The sequence below is a fragment of the Neovison vison genome, chromosome 5 (assembly GCF_020171115.1).
Source record: "Neovison vison isolate M4711 chromosome 5, ASM_NN_V1, whole genome shotgun sequence".
NCBI lineage: Eukaryota > Metazoa > Chordata > Mammalia > Carnivora > Mustelidae > Neogale > Neogale vison.
In genome coordinates this window covers 28233529-28253694 of record NC_058095.1, presented here as the reverse complement: position 1 = coordinate 28253694, position 20166 = coordinate 28233529, and the positions used below count along the sequence as shown (strand labels likewise).

General features: G+C 57.3%; 1 protein-coding gene across 13 annotated transcripts in view; it reads right to left on the bottom strand.

Annotated features, from left to right (window-relative positions):
- The window catches only part of MYO18A (myosin XVIIIA), a 94802-nt gene that overhangs the window by 40071 nt on the left and 34565 nt on the right, over window positions 1-20166 (bottom strand). For 5 of the 13 annotated variants that reach the window (XM_044248256.1, XM_044248264.1, XM_044248258.1 and 2 more), the window contains exons 3-14: window positions 7844-7879; window positions 5998-6085; window positions 5684-5790; window positions 5400-5576; window positions 4831-5044; window positions 4472-4614; window positions 3757-3857; window positions 2895-2958; window positions 2541-2685; window positions 2201-2221; window positions 888-899; window positions 85-261 (exon numbers count right to left, since the gene is read on the bottom strand). In XM_044248256.1, the coding sequence (XP_044104191.1) occupies window positions 85-261; window positions 888-899; window positions 2201-2221; window positions 2541-2685; window positions 2895-2958; window positions 3757-3857; window positions 4472-4614; window positions 4831-5044; window positions 5400-5576; window positions 5684-5790; window positions 5998-6085; window positions 7844-7879 (1285 nt within the window). The remainder of the gene's footprint in view (window positions 1-84; window positions 262-887; window positions 900-2200; window positions 2222-2540; window positions 2686-2894; window positions 2959-3756; window positions 3858-4471; window positions 4615-4830; window positions 5045-5399; window positions 5577-5683; window positions 5791-5997; window positions 6086-7843; window positions 7880-20166) is intronic. The other 8 variants (XM_044248261.1, XM_044248267.1, XM_044248263.1 and 5 more) reach the window with 5 other exon arrangements.

Here is a 20166-nt window from a genome sequence, read left to right as displayed (position 1 = left end):
GTGGTCTTCCCTGGCTGGAGCAGACCACAGTGAGGCCTGGCTGGGGCCCCCCAACCACATCCACCTGCCAAGGGGCTTGGGCACCTGTGCCGTCTCCCAGGCTGCTCTCCTCAGGGCCCTGGCGGAAGGAGGTGGAGCGCTGCAGGGTGCCGCCCTTGTGCTGGTGCTTGAAGATGGCTGAGGACAGCTCCTCCAGGCTGCAGCCCAACAGGTATGCGGCCTTCTGGGCCCACTCGTGGCGGGCAAACTGCCTGCGCCCAGCTACGGGGTAGAAAAAAAGGGAAGGATCTGGCATCTCGGGTCTTCCTCCTTAGTCCTTTTGATGACCGATGTGCTCTTTGGCTCCCATGGCCAAGAAATGGGGAGTGAGCATCTCTTGGGGGTTAAAACCAGCCCTGATGACATCAGAAGGGCTTTAGGCAAAACAGGGACTTCTGGTGAGCAAGAGAGGGAGTCTGGCTACCAGCACTTCCGGTGCCCCTTGAGGGCCTAAAAGAGGAGGGAACTCCACACCGCTGCCACTAGAGGGCACCCAGGCAGCTCCAAACATCTCTTCTAGAGGGCCTGGCCTCAGGGATGCCAGCACGGGGACAGACAGTCAGAGGGTGAACCAGGCCCCCTGTGATGAGCACAAGGGACACTTGTGCCTCTGGGGGACACGTCATGAGAGTGTTCTAGCACCTCCCCCTTCCATGAACGCATCGGGACCCTCTCCCTTACCTCTAGGCAGTTGCCAGGGGAGACCACTGCCACCCACCCGCGGCCCAACAGTGGGTAAGTGGAAGAAGCCGCAGGGAAAGGGAACAGCCCACGCAGACAGACGCGCCTCGGCCAACATGTGTCTAATCACAGCAATTAGGGAAAGCTAACAAGAAACAAGGTTTTACCTTCAGCAGCTTCTGTAAGGCAAAGGACCAGCATGCAGCATGCAAAGAAAAACAGCGTGTTAGCAAACAGTCATCAACAGAGCCCGCCAGGCTCATGGGAAGGGACTGTGGTGGTGGTGGTGGGGGTTTGGAGAGGGTTCGTGAGGATGAGCAGGCGAGAAAACGGAAGCACATTCAGACTCAGAGACACAAAAATACACACAAGCGCACACACACAATCTCAAAGGAGAACGTTTACGGATGCAATTACGCTCACTCACACACACACACACACACACACACCCCTACAAGGACACCACGCACGGACACACACGGACACACACACATACACGTACACGCATCCTCTGGAAAATAAATGGAAGCTCTAAGGAGGTAACAGACCCTGCGCGACAGGGCACGTGTGATCTGTCCGCAGGCCGGCAGTGCTGAAGGACTACAGGTTCATAGGGAACCTGGTCTCGGTGCCTCCCCAGAGTGGAAGAACTTCCTCAAGACACATGCAACACACCTACCCCTCTGCCCACCTACACAGTCTGGAGACAACTTCTTTAACCCAGAGCCTGCTTCTCTTTGGCAGGGATGCCTCCGCTGGGATCGCGAGGACCCAGACTCCTCACCACCTGCTCCTCTGAGCTCCCGCCTGCCCACTCGCCCACCAGTACCCACCCACCAGTGCTTTCTCTTTCTTGTCCTGCCCCAACAGCCTGGGGCCCTTCACATCCCTGAGGAAGATGGAGCCTAAGCCCAAGGCGCTATTCAGAGGCAGCGTCCCTCTAAGAAAGGGGAGGAAGGGGTGAAGAGGTGCTCCGAGTGCCAGCCCATCGCCATAATCTCAGAGGAAGGCAGCAGAGCTCCTCCAAGCCAGGCCAAGCTCGAGCCATTCACAAGCCCCCAAGCCCAAGTGCAGAAGCGGCAGCCCACTGGTTACCGCGGTGCCTGCTGCCCCCTAGTGGTCTCCACCCTGCCATGCAAGAGGAGGAGACCCCTGCTACCAAACCGGTGAAGAGAAGGGAAGAAGACTCAGGGAAAACTGGCCTGGGAAAGCCCCAAGACCACCCTACCCCATCTGAGCCCCATGGAGGACATCCTGAGAGGTCCCGGGATCAGGAGGCAAAACGAGTTGGAGCGGCTAGGCCTCGGATGCTGAAAAGCCTCAGGGCCAGCAGGCACTCTCCCAGCTCTACCAGGGGCTTCTCCCAGGCCAGTCCCCTCCATTTGGACAGAACAAGCCAGTCACCAGAGAGAGCCCAGGGCCACCACCAAGATGGGACAGGGTGCCCTCTATCCCCCAGGGAGGGGCTAAAGTCAGTTACCCGCTTGCTCCTCAGGGGCCTCTGTCAGGGAGGGAATAAAAAGCAGAGTTATTTCAGGGGGACTGCTCTGAGTTAGGGCCCTTCTCCTCCCCCCTCAGCTCCGAACTGCCACCCCCCAGCTCTCCACAGTGTTCTGTGTCACTGCTGTCCAAGTCCAGGGGCAGAAATGCTTCTCTGGGTGCTCGAAGCCTTCTGCTCCAAGCTGGGGGACCGGGAAGACAACGGGGGGAGTCTGCTAACAGAGATGCCTGTGCCGGGTGAGGACGAACGAACACAGGGGCAGGGCCTCCACCAGCTCTCCCAGCGACAAGCTGCATGGTTGAGACCCCTGGCAGGTTACCTTTGGTGGCACCTGCCGCCCCCAGGTGGTAGATGGCAGCCAGGATGAGCCAGCAGACTTTCTGTTCTTCTGGGGAGATGCCCAACACCTTCATGGCGGTCTGCAGCTTACTGAACTGCTGAGATGCCTTCTGCTTCTCCTCAGGCTGCAGGGACAGGCACGTGGGCACCACGTCTCAGAGGTGCTGTCTCTCCCTGCGCACCCCCTGTTGCTGGGCCCTGGGAGGGTGAGGCTGGGGAGAGCTGCCCGGCTGCAGCCCAGCTCCTGGTCCTCCCACGGGGTGTTCCAGGCCGCTGGAGGTGGCCCCACTCCCAAGGCCCAGGGCTGCCAACCCTGTCCCCTTAGCCCCCTCACCTTGGCCAGTGGCACAATCCCAAACACATTGTTCTCTGCCAAGTGGTTCAAGTGAAGCTCTGTCCTACAGGTACAAATGAGGCATCAGCACGGTGTGTGGTCCCCCATGCCAAGGGCCATCTCTCTACCAGGGTGGAGATGGACGGATCCAGCTTCCAGACTCTGAGTTCTGTCTGCCCATCAGGCTCTACTGTCAGGCCAGAGGCCGCCACCTTCCCTAACTGGCCTGGACGCCTGGTCAGAGCACTGGGCTCCCTATGCCAGGTCACCAGAGATGCTCTGGTGAGAGTATCCAGCCAGACCCCTGAAAGAGAGCAAGGAATCTGCCTGCAGCGTGAGTCCAAACAGGACAGAGACCAGGCTCTCAGCGACAAGAAGACCTAAGGAGGATAATGTTCTGGAGCTGCTTTTGTCCTTTTACCCTTTTTCCGCAGAATAAAGACAAGTCTGAGGGTCGAAAGGAAAGAGCCCAGCAGACAACCAGCCTAGACGGCAGGAAGGACCAGGCTGGAGGGCACTGAAAAACACCGGGCTTTCAGCTCTGGTATGGACCCAACAACCACTCAGCCCCACACTAGCCAGATGACTACAGGCGAGTCCCTGACCACCTGTGCCGTCTGTGCTTTCCTCTGCAGACCTGGTTTTGGGGGCCACAGAGGTCCTAGCAAGGCTCCGGGAACACTGAATTCTGTGCCCCGGGCTCAGGAACTCCTGTGGGGTAGCTCCCCTTAGCTCAGACATCATGTGTGGCAAGCACAGAGTAAACAGATGGGATGGGATGCAAGCGGGTGACAAGATCCAGGAGCCACGAGTGAGTGGGCACCACCCCACCCCCGGCCCCATTTCCTTGGCCCCATCTCACCTGAGGGTGCCATCCCCACAAGCCAGCAGGTAGTAGAAGACATTGAACGTGGCCTCACCAGCTGGGCGTCGAGCCACACGCAGCTTCTCCAGAAGCATCGTCTATAGCACAGCATGGGAGGGTATGGGCGAAGGGCGTGGAGCCCGGTCAAGCCCCTCCCATCCCACACCAGAAAGAATGGGGCCCCTGGGAAGAAGCAGCGGCAGCTGACCCTCCACCAGAGGCTAGCTCCCCCCAGGCTTGGAAGAAGATAGACCCAGTTCTGGGAGGGGCCCTGCTGCCCTGCCCATGCCCCTGGGGAACAGTCTTCTTAGGGAACTGAGCACTTCGTGTGAGATGTTTCATTTAACCTGGCAGGGGGTCAGCCTTGGCTGGACCTTACTTTACTGACAAGCCAGTCTTAACCTGGGTGAAATTAGCCAGAGAGAAGCCCCTTAGCACGCCAGGACCCAGGAGTAGGGTGAAGCCAACCCCAAGGGTGGGCAGGACCCTGAGGCATGCCCCACTCAGGGCCAGAGGTGGAGAGGGGCAGAAAGCTGTGGGGACAGAAGACACTGGGGGCAGAAGGGTGAATGCCCAGAGTGGAGCAAACCAGCCCTGAGAGCCAGGGTCCATTTTCGTGGGGTAAAATCCCTGGAAAACCAGGCGCAGGAGAGAGACTGGTTTCTATGCCCTGAGTCCAGGCCGATCTCTTACCACCCTGAAGGTCCCTCACCTGGATGGAGGCTGAGGCCACCTGGCCGGCTTGGTCGAAGTCCAGGGAGAGGATCTGGGAGAATCGGGTGGCGTTGCCGTTCATGATGGTGGGGCTGTTCCCAAAGGCTTCCAGAAGGCTGTACAGAGCCTGCCACTTCTCCACTGCAGAAGACAGGCCCGGGGCCATCAGGAAAGCCTCCAGAGGCCCAGCCCAGGCCTATTCACCTAGCACGCAGAGGCTCAGTGTTACACTGGCCAGTCTGCCCGGGGACAGAGGGGGTTTGGGGGACACAGAGAAGCCAGGGAGGAAAAAAGATGGCACCTACGAGGCCCTTCCAATCCCAGCCCCTCTCAGTTTTTCCAGGTGTCCTGTCTCACCGGAAAACACCTTGTTCCCACTGGTGCCCGCGATGGTGGCCAGATACTGCACCAGATGCTGGCAGCTGGTGGTCTTGCCGCTGCCACTGGCGCCCAGGAGGATGACAGACTGGTCCTGGCGGCTCATCAGCATAGCCCTGTACGCGGTCTGGGCCACGGCGTAGACGTGGGGTGCCATGTCCTCTCGCCGACACCCCTTGAACATGTGCATCACCTTGGGTGGGAGGGGGGTGGAGGGAAGGGGTAAGGCTCTTAGCAGGTCCCATTCCCAAGGTCCTCACTGCCAAGGTCTGCCTTTCTGGGCCTTTTACTGCCAGGGGCTTGAGGGGCTCTGAGGCTACGGCCATGTGTGGAAATGCAGATTCTAGCCCAATTCTGGCCTCTGTTGGAGGTTAGGGAGAAGGCCTCATGTCTCCACCCCCGAAATGACTCCTTTTTGCCAGGTCAACTGTGAGAGCGGGCAGGAGCCCAGTGGGATGCCAAGGGGAGGGCATGGAGCCAGGGAAGGTGGGGTAGGTAGACATGGATGGGTTGGTGAGGCAGCAATGGTAGCCTCGGGGTTGCCGCACCTTCTCGGAGTACACAGCGGGGGCCCCCCGGGGGCTGAGGACGAGCAGGCTGGGGCCAGCGTACGTGTGCAGCAGGCTCGCACCATAGCGCTGGCGCAGTGTGTGGAGGACGCTGGACTCATTGAGGTAGACCAGCGAAGCCAGGTCTTCCAGACGGTCACAGGAGGGAGCATTAGCCTGTGTGACGGGACAGGCAGGCAGGCACTGAAGACGCAGAACCTGCCTGCACCGCCAGTGGACAGGCCCGTCCTGCCCAGACCCCTTCCTGTGCCCTCCCCGCAAACCTTTTCCACATCATCCTCATCGACATCCAAGATGGCGCCGTCATGGTCCAGCTTCACGCGCACCTTCCCTTCTGGCAAGCTTAGCTCCTCAGATTTGAGCTGACTGCCTGCAGAGCGGGGACGGACAGTCAGACACAAGCCTGGGGACCTCTGCCACCCTCTCTGGGCCCTCTGTGGTCTTGCCTCCTCCCTGCTCTATCATGGGGCTCTCCTCACTCATCACCCAGGCCTCACCAGACCCAGAAGGCACACCCGGCCCTGAAAACTGAGAGGCCCACCCAGGCATTCTGTTCCCTGGGCAGCTCCAGACTCACCCAGCGAGAAGCCATCCTTATGGACCAGCCACACCTTCTCTGTCTCATACCAGGCCTCCTCAGCGGCAATCTGCTCTTCTGTCTTCACCTATGGGGGTAGGGGGGATTAAAAAGTCAGTCCTTGTTCTGGAAAAGAGAGTCAGGAGAGTAGGAGAGAGCAGACATGTAAAGGGAAGTGCTTCTGGAGGAGCCTCTGGGTAAGGGGAACAGTTGAGGGGCAGAAACAGAACAGGGGACATCGGAGGTGTCAGAGGAAGAAGGTGGGGAAGTCAGGGGATGGGGGAGTCAGGGACCATGCCAGCCTTGAGAGTCTGGAAGGAAGGGGACACTCTGAACTCGAGCCCGGAAGACAATAGACCACAAAAATGCAAACCAGGTGCCACCTTCAGCTACCCTCTTCCCCACTTCCCTGTGGAGCCTGTAGGGTTGGTGTCCTGAACCCGCACACCGCCCCCTGGGCCACCGCCCACTGCTACTGTGACCTCTCATGTCCAGCTTCTGCCTTCAGCCCACCAACAGGCCCTCCTTCACCAAGCTGGGAAAGGGTGCTTGCTTCCTCAAGCCCCGAGGAGAGAAGTGTCTACTATATTTTAACACGAGCTGCAGGTCCTGAATCCTAGCCTCGGCCTGGCCTTCCCTCCAGAGGACGCGCCCCTGGAGGCACATGACAGCCTTTCCACTCCTGCCTCATGCCTCCTCAGAAGGACAGGCGAAGGCCATGCAAGGGCATGAAATAGCACGGCCCCATACGTGGGGGGAGGCTGGGAAGGACACGGGAAAGGCTTGCGTGCCACGCGGATGGGCAGTGGAGCAGCTATGAGCCACAGTCAGTCTCTGAGAGGAGACGTGAGACTGAGGCGCAGACACTGCTTTGTGTCACTGAGCTCCTGGGTGAGGAATCGGGAAGGACAAGGAAACATAGTAAGTCTTTTCTTTGTCACATTTCTTGGAGCTGAAAGAAAAAGAGGTCGGGTTCTACTCCCAGGTTGGGTCCTGGTTTCACGTAACCCCCTCTCCCTTGCTGATGGCCCTTCTGTGTTCCAGAGAGAGCAGCCTGGATTACACGTGGCCCCCGGCTCTGGGAATCGTGGCCAGTGAAACCACCCTTCAAACAGGAGGACCGCTATGGGGCCAGCAACATTTTAAATTGTTAAATGAAGACATTTTTAAAAAAGAAAGGAAAAGCTAATTCTTCATTATTTGAAGAAATGTGGCTTTGTAAAAAAAAATCACAATGTTTTATTCTTTTTTTATTTTATTTTTTTCAAATCACACGATATAGGGGAAAATCTTTGTCTCGAACGGACACGTTTTATGGGTCCGGTGTTTGGAACCGACAAACTAGGGGGAGGTCAAAGGGTCGGGCGGGGCCAAGAATTAATCCTTTAGAATGAATTCAAAACTACGTTTCCCAGACTGGCCAGCAGGTGGAGCCAGAGCACGCCATATCCTCACTGGGACTGTGGGTAGGAGGTGGGAGGGGCTCAGCCTCTTCGCTTTCTCTAGCCACAAGTGAGCAGAATTGAAACTCCTGGAAACCAACACTCTTGCCAGGCTCTTGGGCTTCACTGGTTAAAAACCATGTGCCACAAGGCCAGATTCGAGTGGTGACACTCCGTCTAGATGCTCCCAAGGGGTCTGACATAGAACTGCCCCATCTCAAACTTCGGGCATCGCCTCCTCCAAGGATACCCGCCCCCCATACCAGGTGGGAGCCAGAAGGGAAAAGAGGCCTTACACTCCAGCACGAGGCCCGAGCACAGACGCCAGCCCAGGTACGGGCCAGGGGTGGTGGGTGGTCACTGGAGGAAGCGGAGGGCTCCTGAGGGGGGCAGGAGCACCCTACCTGGCTGTGGGCAGGAGAGGCGGCCTCAGGGTCCAGCTGACAGCAGCAAGAAAAGAGGAGAGAGAGAGAGAGAAAGAGGGGTGAAGACAAGCAGACCATTGGCATGTCCCCTTCAGCAAGCACTCTGGATCACGTGGGTGGGCTCTCTCTGGCTGCCCAGGATGCAGGGTGGAGGTTGGAAGAGCTCAGGGGCCAGGATGGGAAGCTGGCCTGGGCAGGTGAACTGTGCCCAGTCCAGGGGGGCCAGACCCAGAAGGAGAGGCCCAGCCTGGCGAAGACACCTGTTATCATCAGAAGTCCCAGAGAAGACGTTCTGCTAAGTCACTCACTGTGGCCTGGGCAGGAGTATGTCACTCTGCCTCAGGCCCCAGTCTCCCCTGGGTGGGATGTCCAGTGTACCCTGAACTAGGCTCTTTTACGAGTTTGTCAGGCCAGGCTACCTCCCCACACCCAGGGCCTGGGCCCCTTGGGTGGCTCTGGCCTTATCTCCAGATCAGCCAGTGCCCTGGAGATAAGTGGTCCCCTGGAGCCAGCAGACCCCAGAACAGGGCTGTCCCTGTCCTCCAAACACACACAAAGGTGCCACACCCAGTACCAAGGCTGTCCTTCCGGGCTGCCACCCCGTGCAGAACGCCATAGAACAAGTCTCAGAACAAGACCACTAGCACGCCCAAGTCTAGGACCCCTTCCTCAATCCCCCATTGTACCCCGTCCCACTCACAGGCAGGCACACCGTCCCATGGCAAACAGAGGCACCATGCCACCGGGGCCATCTGCCCATGAACCAAGGGACTGTGGGCAGACCCTGGGGCCGGACTTCACCTGTCTCTGTCTGTTTACTTAAAGACCTTTCTGAGGAGGAAGTGAAGTTGGCCAGGCCTTGGGCCTTGCCTATAAGGAATAAGCAAGGAGTTAACAGGCCCCAACTGGGCCTGGAGAGCCAGTGCATTGAAAGAGGGGAGCGTGAGCTCCCTGCCTCACCAGCCACCGGGCCCTGGCACCAAGCCACGGCCTCCAGGTCAAGAGGATGGGGCCAGAGGAAGAGGCTGGATCCTCAGCCAAGAGGGATCCCCTTGGCTGTCCCCTTCCATGGGCACAGGGCTCTGGGTCCCCTCAAGGAACAGGCCTCACCACTCAGACTCTCTAGAGAGCCCTTCCCTTATTTCTTCAGGTGAGAAGACCACGTGATGGCCCCCAGGCTGCCACGGAGCCATCCTTCCATAGTCAGGCTCCCCCCACCCCCGACACCCACAGTCTGGCTGCCAGCCTCGGCACAGAGGAGCACCAGGGCCTGGGGAACCATACACGAGAGGTGCTATTACAGAAGCTGTGAAGATCCTCTCAAGGCGCTGCTGGGCCTCCTCTGCGGGGGTCAGCTGGACCTCAGGGGCAGCTCCGGCCTAGGGGTTAAACCACCGTTAGTCCTGGCCTGGGGTGGGGGGCAGTGGGGCACAGCATGCCAAGCTTGTAGACTAGGAAGCTGCTGGGGCCCAGTAGGCAAGTGAGGCAGGGTCAGGGGGGCAAGCCAGGCAACAACTTGAGTTTTTAGACTGTTGGATGAGAAAAAAAAGAACAGGTGCCTGGAAAGTCTGGGGTTCTTCCTTCTCACAGTCCTCACAACTTCAGCACCAGGATGGCCCTATTCCCCCATATACCCTCTGGCTCCTTCCCCTGGCCCAGGTGGCAGGTGGGTGAACTCCAGGTCAGGGCCCACCTCAGTCCCTAATTCCACCCTAGTGAGAGGGACAGGGAGCCAGAGGGAGGGCGGCCAGGCCCGGGAACAGGCACATGACACTCTCTGGCTACTTATAAGTTCTACTCAGGGGCTGACAATTTCCCTCATGGCCTGCCCATCAGGCCAAAACGCTCCTGCCAACTCTGGGGTGGCAGGAGGTGACTTCCCTGATTCCAAGGAGGCCAGCAGGGCTGGGAAGGCTGTCGCCTGCTCTTCTCTAAGTTCTGTGAAACCCAGGAAGAATGGAGTAGGGAATAAGGCAGGTTCTAGGAGGAATCCCAGGAGGAAACAGTCAGGGGCCTCTAGGCTATGCCCTACCCCCCACGCCCCCCACCCTGCCCTTCCTGCCAGAAGAGCATGAAACAGCCTGGGAGAAACTGTGGTGAAACCTGACTCCTCCCCTGGCAAACCTCATGAGGCCTCAGAAGGCTCTACAAAATAGGGAAGTTTGGAGAGAACTGTCCCTGACCAAAGGACCAGCCATGCAGGCATCACCTTCCAAGGTCTTCCCTTCTGCCTCTCAGCCTCCTGTCCCACTGAGAGGGTACTTTGTGGACAAATGGGGCCTCGGATCCAAAGGGGGCCCACTGTGCCCATTTGCCACCCAGGCATAGGGCTCAGGAGTCCTGCTGCCAGAGGGAACTGCGGGCCAGGCTTGAAGAAGGTAGTGATGGCAATGATGGCACTAAAACCACCACTAAGAGCATCGCTATCTATGCCACCATCTGTGGGCACCCACCATGCCAGGGACTGGGCTCAGAGCAGTGTACCATTCCTCATCGTCACAGCAACCCTTCCGAGCTGGGGTTATCCCTTGCTTGCAATTCCAAAATCCAAAAGCTCCCTCTTACCCCCCCAAAAATATTTTTTTCCTTCTTCACTATTTTGCTGGCAAAACCTGTTTGTAGTCTAGCCCCCTGCTGTGTGAACAGTCATAGATTTTCCCTGTGAAAATATTTGTGCGGGTTACACGTTGCTGCTCATTATGTAGGACTTTCTAAAATACAAAAATCACTAACTTCCCAAACACTTCTGGCTCCAGGGGCTTCAGAGAAGGGACTGGAGACCTGTCCCGTCCCTCCTTGGCAGAGGAAGGTTGAGTGACGGGACCCTGCTGAGCTCCCGCACAGGGTGAGCGGCTGGGGAGGTGAACACAGGTTGCCCGACTCCAGAAATTCTCTTCCTACCCTAGTGCTGATCTGCTAAGACTTTGAACCTCTGCTTGGGATCCAGAGCCCCTAGCCAACACCATGCAGCCTGGGAACAGGCCCTGATCCCACGCAAGAGGGTTGAGGAATAGCGGCATGCTGATTAGCGGGGCCCATCCCAGAGCAGAGGCTGCCGAGGGCTCTGGCCCGTGGCTGAGGAAAGCCATGCAGGCCCTCCACGGGCACCTGGCCAGGCCCAGCGTCTCAGCCGCGCAGGCATGTTGATGAGGCGTGGGAAAGCTGGCTGTGAGGGTGCCTGGCCCTCCCACAAGGGTGGTCGGGCGTATGGGAGGTTAGTGACACACTGGGGTACCTCCTGTTGCACGTCAGGGGCCGGTGACTTGGAGGGCGGCAATCCAGGGAGGTTCGACTTCGGGCCGGTGGAGACTGGGATCGCCAGCTCTCCTGGTGGGGCTGGGGAACTCTGCTTCTCTGGGATTTCGGTTTTGGCTGGGGAGCCTGGCTCCTGGCTGGAGGGCTTGTCCACTTTCCCTGGAGACTGCCTGCCACGGGGCTTGTGGTCCTTGCCCTTGCCCCGAGACATCAGGCTCCGTAGGCCCACGGAGAGCTCGTCCTTGGCTGCCTCCTTCTTTGTGTCAGGCTTAGGTGGGGCAGGGGGAGGCGGAGGAGGTGGGGGAGGTGGTGGCTTGGGACCGGGTGCCGCCTTTTCTCCCCTCTTGCCTCGAGCTGGGTGCTCCGGGGATCGGACACCCCTACTTGAAGGCTCCTTGGCACTCCCAGGCTCCTCTCCAGGCAGCACCTTGCTCACCACCTTTCTAACCGCATTTGCCACTCTCTTCCGGGACAGGCCCTGGGCCTCCTCGCTTGGGCCTTCTGCAGAGGCAGCCCCTGGGCCATTCATGGCGAGTGTGGGTGCAGGGCTCTTGGCTTTCTGGGAGGTCTCTGAGGGTACAGGGCTGGTGGAAGGCTGAGGACTCTTAGATGGGCCACTGCTGTCCTTGGAGCTGCCCTCTGGCTGGTCACACAAATACAGGTAGACATTAGCATCAGCCTTTGCGTCCCTGCCCACCCCGCGCAGAGGAAGGGAGAGGTGCGACCTCAGGCCTTGTCCTGGAATAGACCTTCCGTCCATCCAGAGCTCTAAGAAGCTCTTACCAGGAAGCCCTCAGTCCATCTTCCAGATGGTACAACTGCACCTATGAGTTTGGCTTCTCTCTCACACAAAGCACAAGCAGGTACTGCTGTCACCTGCTGTCCACCCCCGAGCCTTACCATAGGGCCATGAGATGCCAGCAGAGTGCCCAGCGGCCCCTGCTCTGTCCCAGACTCACTGGTCTACGTCAGGGCAGCAACCAAGCCCCAGCCCAGGTGAGCCCAAACACAGCAGAGAGAGCACAGAGAGGCCAGACCACCAATTCCCACCATCAATCCTAGGTCTCGTTCTGGGGCTTCCTGCCTCTGGTCCCCGGTCTATCACTGTGCTTTCTGGGCAGTCAGACCCCAAACCTACCCATCCCAGCAAAAATAGCACTCAGGGGGCAATTCCTGGCCCCAGGATGGGCTGAGCTCCTCCTGCTCCTCTGGTTCGTGGCCATTGTCTACAGCTCACCTGTACTTGCAGGGGCTGCGGAGATCAGTGCAGGCCCGAGAAGCTTCCACCCCAGCCTGCTTTCTGCAGTTTTCCTCCTGCAAACCTCCCCAGGCCTGGAGGCCGCCCAGCTCCCGGAGTACGTGTACAGAATGACAGGACGAAGAGGAGGCAGCTGGGGCCCATGGAGGGTCACACTGAAGTGGCCATAGATCACCCTGCCCTAGAGCTGGGGCCCTGGCTTAGCCAGCCTCCCAGTCTCTGGGCACCCGACAGGCTTACGCTGGCACACACTGCCCGATGCACTCACCCTTCCCCCAACACTGTCGGCAAGCGTCTGCAGTCCCAAGGGAAAGCCAATGGGGAAAGCCAGGCTGGCTAATAGCAGGTCAGGGTTTCCTGCAAAGCCAGCCCCATTGCCTGAGTGAGCAAGGTCAACCCCTGGGTGGCTCCTTGCTGGTCAAGCAGAGCCCCGCCACTCAGGGGCCATGCTTGAGTCCCTGTTCCCCAAAACAATGACCTTGGTTCTAGGGTACCCCTGGGCTCTAGGCCCTGCAAGTCTGGCTATCACCTCTGCTGGGACGTGGGAAGATGCTCAGGGCGGGCAGCCCTCTGGCTGCCACAGGGAGAGGCTGTCCCACATCCTGAGCAGAGCTGAGCCAAGTCACCTCAGCCGCTGGTGGCCCTGTTGCAGGGGTGGGGAGAGGAAGGTTGGAAGGTGCCTCTCCCTCAAACTCTTGGACCAGGAGTGCACTGCGGCATGCCAGGGCCCTGTGGAACTGGCTCCTGGCCCCAGCTGCCAGCTCCTGCCCCCTCCTCCTCCCTCTTCTGGCTTTCCTCCCATCCCCCCCAGCTGAAGATGGCGGTGACAATGGCGGTAACCGCTGGCACTTGTGCAGGGTTTACCATGTGCCGGGAAGTCCTGAGGGCACTTCATGTGTGATTTTTCATAAACGACCTGGATACTCCAAGGCCCCTCCCACACACGTATCTCAAACACTTCTCCTTTGAAATCACAAGCTCGCCCTGCAGGGTTAACTACAGATCAGTTGGAAGCCACAAGGTTTGGCTGATCCAACCTCCATCCAAGGAAGCGGGGCAGCTGGGACAGGCACCATCCAGGGTGACGAATCACGGAGCTGCTTGGTGACCTGGCTCTGGCCCAGAGCCCCCCACGCTCCCACCCCCTGAGCCAGCTGCAGTCCTCTCCTAATTCCATATCTTCACACCCAGCTATTCTGGAACCATCTCTCCCCTCTCTTGTGTGAAATGAGTCCAGGGTCTCTATCTCAAGGCCAAATGACCTGGGGAAGAACCGGGGGGCCCTGGGCAGCTGAAGCCTGCCTCTGGGTCACCTGTGCCAAGCAGCTGATGGGGTCTCGGGAAGAGAGAGAACAGCTGCAGCGAAACCCCTCCCCGGGCTGGTCTTGTACCGCCCAGAGCAGGACGAAGAGTCCCAACAGCTGAGCTCTCATTTGGTGCTCCCTGATCTCAGAGTTCACACACCTAGGCCTCTCCGGCACCCCCCAAGGGTTCAGGAAACAAGAACTAAAGGTAAAAATGAAAGAAAGGGGGTTGGGGGAGATCTCCAAAGCCCCTCGGGGTTCCCATGTCCTCCATGCTCCCCAAGTTGGCATCACACATGCTGCACTTTCTGCCTTGTCAGTGGCATTCCCTCTGGCCACCCCAGACAGGAAGGGGCACCCCACCGGGCATGCCTGCTCCCGGGAGCTGCCTCCCAGGAGCTGCCTCGAGGAGGAGGCCGGGGCAGGTGGGCATACCCACCCGGGGACACGCACACGGGAGGCGGGGCAAGGCGGGGGAGGCTCAGAGAAGCACTTACAGCCCCTTCCTCCTTGCCAGGAGGGCCAGGCTTCGGCAGAGTTTTGTCCTCCTCTTTAACCTGGGGGAGCAGACAAAGAAGTCACTCGCAGGACAGGGCAGGGAAGCTGAGCATCAAAAGCACAGGAGGCAAACCTCCAAGAGGCCACCCCTCCCTAGGAGGCAGAGGTCCCGTTTGTTCAGGAGTACTGGGGTGAAGGACACGAGCGACTGAGAGCCTGTGCCAGAGTCCAAACTGTCCAGTGACAACTTCAAGAGTGAGTAGTCTCCACGGTTGCGGGGGGCGGGGGAACCCTGGCCTCAGTCCCCAGTCACATGTCCCACTTGGGCTGTTTAAAGAGAGTGCCGTCATGGCCTTGGTTACGGGGCGGACGGAAAGATCCAGATAACTCAACTCATACTAAACGACAAGAGTCATTCCTGGCTCAGACGAGGGACGGTCTGAACAAGAGTCCCCCGACCTAGTGACTAAGGAGGAGGGAATGACCCCAGTGTGGGGGCCCTGCTGGGAGGAGACTGCTCCCAGGCTGGCTCCAACTTGCTTTGAGGTCCCTGCGACACCCCCCAGCCTGGAGCCCGAATGCCTTCCCAGACAGACAGAGCTCCGTCTGGAGGCAGGACAGGAGGCATAGGCAAAGATTCGGGAGGCCAGATGTTTTGCCAACCCCAGACCCACAAAACTGTCAACTATGCAGCCAAGGGAGGGAACCCCAAAGTTAGGGGCACAGTGTAGAGAAAGGAAAGATCCCTCCAGCTGCTCCGGCCAGGGGGGGCTGTGCTCAGCCTGCTTACTAGCTGGTCTACGTCAGAGGGGAGGAGCCGAGTTGGGAAAATGGCAGCCACCATGCTGTATCTGGAAAAAAAGAGACATGGTGGGTAATCCCATGGTCCCTTCAGTACTGAGATTGGCTCGGGACAGACCTAGAGGGGCCAGGCCTCAGTCTGAATGAGCCCTCTGCCCGCCCTGCACTAGCATCTCTCCCTCCAAAAGCTCAGACGGTCCTAGTGGATTTCGTTTCTCTTCTTTCCCCAGTCACTTGGGACGATGGGAAAAAGGCAGGTCTGGAAGCAGTGCTGGCCATCTTCAGCATGCCTTTCTTTCCTGGAACAGTGGGGATGGGTGGGGGTGGGTATCCTGGCAGGAGTTCTTGATTCCTAATGGAAAAGATCCTTGGAAGCTCGTCCAGAATCACGTTAATGATCCACCTGGTGGCGGGGGGGCAGGGGAGACTCTCCGTTTGTCACCAGGGTCCTTGGCTACATTTGAGCTCTGATTAGCAGTGCCTAGGGCACTGGCCAGCAGGATGGCCACTGAAGTTTTAAAGCCGTGTCTTGTCTATAAAGCTATTTTCAATTGGCCAAAGCTTCAAAGTTAGTTCATACTGTTACGGCCACAGGGAAAATGGCAATTATTCCTTGGAGTGGGGTCTACTGCCTTGGAGGTTTGGAGCAGATAAAGGGAAGGGAGGGGCTGGAGAGGGAGAGGGAATGAGGAGGGGTGGCAGAGTCCAGGTCTGCGCCTGCTGCCCCCCACCAATGTCCATCACTCACACCCCCCATGCCCCCCCACACCCCCAGGGATCACACCATGCATTAGCTCCTGAGCACACAGGTCAGAGGAACGGCAAGTCTCACAAACCACACAGACGTGCTCATGACTACACGCAGTGCTGTTAGCTCAGGCTCGGGGATGGCCCAGATTCCAAGTCCACTCCGCGTCCCTCACCCGCTCCAATTCTGTCTTTCCTCTGGGGATGCGAGCTGGGGACCCCAAGCGTCCCGCCCAAGTGGAGGAGCGCCGGGGGCAACACTGGCCACCCCCCGAAATGTCTGGGACACCAGGCAGGGCTCTGAGCTCAGCTCTGGATTTAGACTCAGGCTGACTCACTAGCCCCCACCCGCTCCCCTCCCCCCAACCAAGGGCTCTGTCTGTCATAGGTCATTGCCCAGCTGGGGACTGTGCACCACACAAAGGCATGCCCAGGGCTGCCGCCTGAATCACTCTCTGGAACCCAGGCAGCCAGCTGGCCTGGCTCCGGACTCTTGGCTCCTGTCCTTCTTACCCACCAAGGTCCCCAGACGCGGGGAGACACAGTTCCAGAGGCCTCTGAGCCGAGGCCATTCCCAGCGGCCCCAACACAGCAAACCATGTTCCCAGGGGTGAGCCAGAGCAGCAGTGGGGAGGGAAGGGTGTGGAGGGGTTAACTTAGATGGGTACCGGTGGGACAAAAGGCAGCTCAGCCTACCAGAGGTGGAGCTCAGAGGAAGAACATGACTCAGCGCGGAAGCCCATCCAGAGAGAAGAGTGAGTTATTGCCCTGGTCATTCTCCCCAGGCCCCCGGTACACACACATGCGCTAGGCCGCATCTAGCTCCCAGAGCTCTATTGCCCACAAGCCAGACTCCTGCCTGCACACACCATGCCAAGCACATAGGAAAAGCACAAGGATTCTGAGACCCAACTTTCCTTTTGCTCCCAGAAGGCAAACCTTGATGAAAAGGCCATGGTGCCGAAGAGAGCCTGCACCCAGGGTCAGAGCAGGCACAGGGGTAGGCAGAGTCGCTCAGGGAATCCGAGTCTTCCTAAAGGCCACAACCTGCCGGGACAAACACCTTGGGCAACAGGGAACAGGAGGGAGGAAGTGGGGAAGGGGGGACAGATGGCAAAGCCCAGACATCAGAGGAGGAACAGTGAATAAAACACCGGAGGAAAGAGATGGCAAGGTGGGGTACAGACCATGGAAATTCCTGCCCTTGGAAGCTGTGCATCCTTGAATAAGCCAGCTCACCTCTCTGGGCCTGTCCGCAGAATTAGGGAATGGATTAGGGTAGATAATGGCTAAAGTTCTTTCCAGGTCTGCACCCCAGTGGGCTGGTAGAAGAGGCACTCTAGCCCTCCATTGCAAGAACCCGAGGTACACGCCCGTGAAGGTATTAGCAAAGCTTCTCCAGGACTCTTCACCTTCTTTGCCTTCTACCTGCCATACATCACTACCCTCCAGGGGCAGGAGGTCTGGAGAACGGTAAAGCCGCCCCATTGATGGGTGAGAAATTAGAATGGGTGCTCTTGGGAAGCAACAGGCAGAATCTGCCTTCTCCCAGGGAGAGGCTTCGTCCAAAGAATCCGTTCAGTTCAGTGGAGTTTAAGAACAGGTTCATTCTGATTACTGCTTACTGATGAATGACTGATGAAAAATTAGAGAATTATTTTTAATGTGCTTTATTGACTTGTGTATTTTCTTATCATACACTCTGTTCATACACGAGACTTTGTTTAATTATTTAGCTCATGTGGTCTTTGATCTCCTATGCGTACAGGGAGGAGCCCCTGCATCCCAGGTGGTGAGGACGCCAGCCCATTCACACCCGGGTCTGACCCTCTATCCCAGCTCTTCCTGAGGAATTCCACTCTGAATGCAAATGTGGGGTTCTACCCGGAGGGAATTATCTCTCTGGCTTTTGTGAGGAATCACCTGGCTCTTTCTCCTCTCTTCGTTATCACTGGCTTTTAAAGTTTCAAAGATTTGCTTAGGACGCAGAATAACCTATCACACATGCCAACACAGAAGAGGGGAGGAACTCAGCCCCAAAGATGGTGGCAATGTCTCCACCGCGGTCACCATGGTCACTTCCAGAGCTGGGCACGAATGGCTCTGTGCAGGGAGGGGGCCCGGGGCTCTCCTTCCTGACCTACTCCCTCTAGGGATTTCAGCCGTTTCTGACAACCTCCTTCATGACTGAATATGGAACATCTATAAGGTGATGGGCCCTGTAAAAGTATTTAACACACACTTTGGACTGTAAGTCTTACAATAGCCTCACGACAGAGGATTTATTGGTCTTCTCATCTTACTTATGAGGAAAAAGGCTCAGAATGAGATGAGGCCCTAAAGCTATTAAGTGGTGGAGCTGGGATTTGAACCTAAGTCACTCTGACTGCAGAGCTCCCTTAGAGGCCCACCTCTTCTGCGGGGCCAGGCCGGGTCAGAGGGGCTGAGTCAACCTTAGGAGCCAACTCTGGTTAACGTACTGTGTCGCTGTCAGCATTCAGGAGGTCTCCAGAGGTCTGGGTCCAGCTGAGGCATGGAGTGACAGGGAGACATTTGCTAGTGTTCAATGTGCCTGGGTAAGTTTCTAGACTTGCAAAGGGAGAACCCACCACAATCCTGCCCCTCAGAAGCTCCGACCGCCCCTCCCCCCCGCCAACCACCCTCTCAGGTACTTCTGGCCTTGTCCCCCTTTTTTAAAAAAAGATTTATTTATTTTAGAGAGATAGAGAGAGTGTTGGGGGAGAAGTAGAGGGAGAGAGAAACAAGCAGACTCTGTGCTGAGTGGGGAGCTTATTGTGGGGCTCGAACTCATGACTCTGAGATTGGGACCTGAGCTGAGAAACCAAGAGTCAGATGCTTAACCAACTGCGCCACTCAGGCACCCATCTGGCCCCTTCTCTTGAGGGAAGGGAAGAGAGACCAGTGCTCACTGAACCCCTGCAATGAGCCAGGCACAGCGGCGGGCCCTTCACACCGCCTCCCTACTTCATCCTCCCAAAAGCCCACTTTGTAGAGGGTAAGGGCCTCACTGAGGGCCCCAGATCTAGTCAGCAGCCACACTGGGATTCAGGGCGTGAGCTGTCTGTGTGTCCACAGTGTTTCCTGGACTGTGGTTTCCTTGTGGGCAGGACACAATGTTACCCATCATCCTGGGGCCACTTAATAAATACACTTTTGCCGCATGACAGTGTGGCAACAGGGGTTCTTTGGCAAACGTCTCATTCCCATCTGGTCTCTTCCTTCAACTGTAAACTGAGGAGAATAACATTTGCCAATCCTGATTCCCAGGGATGAGGGGAACACAAGGGAGGGACACTCTCTAAACTTAGCAACAATAACTAGTACACTCGATGCCACGGGGTGGGAGGGGAGGGCGGGGGCACTCTGAAATTGCTGAGTAGCTCTTTGGGAAGGAACAGGAGCCACAAAATGCATCACCCTTTGGCTCTAGCCATCCCATCTTCAGGAATGTCTAAGCAATGAGCTGATTTAAAGCAAGGCAGAGAAAGAAAAAACCCACAAACCCACAGAGAGACTTTTCAAGATGCACTCTATGTAGGAGCACAACCTGGAAACCACCCAAATCCTAGCATTAGGGAAGGGATAGGTGAGCTATGGTACTTGGACCCATGCATTGCTATGTCACCATTTAAACTAACGAATGTGTGACCACCATCACTGTAGGGAAAACTCCACCTAAGATCAATCAAAGAAACTAGGACCGAAATAGCGTGCAAACAGTGATCATCGTCATCTTGTAAATTGTGTAAATGAGACATAACAGAGACATTTGGTATTTATTTTGTTATGTATTTGTTACTTACTGCTTATTTCTATTGTAAAGAGGGCTAAATAGTCCATAAAAAAGAAAAAGCAGAGGAGATAATAGCTGAGAGCATTTGTTCTCCAAGAGGAGACATCCAAGAAATGTGCTCGGGGACCCATCAATGCTCAGCCTAGGAAGGCTTCCAACACTCAGGGGGCTGGACCAGGCTGCATTTTAGCCTCTGCAGGGATGAGCAAGCAGCAGCCGCCCTTACCTTCCCATTCTCTGTGCCCCTCACAAGAGGGAATGGGGGCACAAATGCCCCTAGGAGAAGCTTTCCACCCACCAGGCTCCCCACGAGCATGGAATTCCCAGGCTGGGGAAAAATGCATTGAGGTTCCAGTGTCCCTGCAGATATCCATATACTGGGAGATCCCAAGGGAAGTGGGAAGAGAAAGAGGAGATCCTGCTGTCTGTGACCTAGAACTTGGCTCCTCTTCCCTCTACCAACTCTAGAGCACATTTAGAGGAGAAAGAGACATGGAACCCTCCTCCCTCTCCTTTCCCGTTCTGAGCAGCAGAGAGTAGCTCCCAGGAGACCCTTTCCCTGCCAGCCCCACCCGAGCACCTTCTTATCTAGGGATGGGGGGGGGGGGATGAAGGCAGAGGGAAG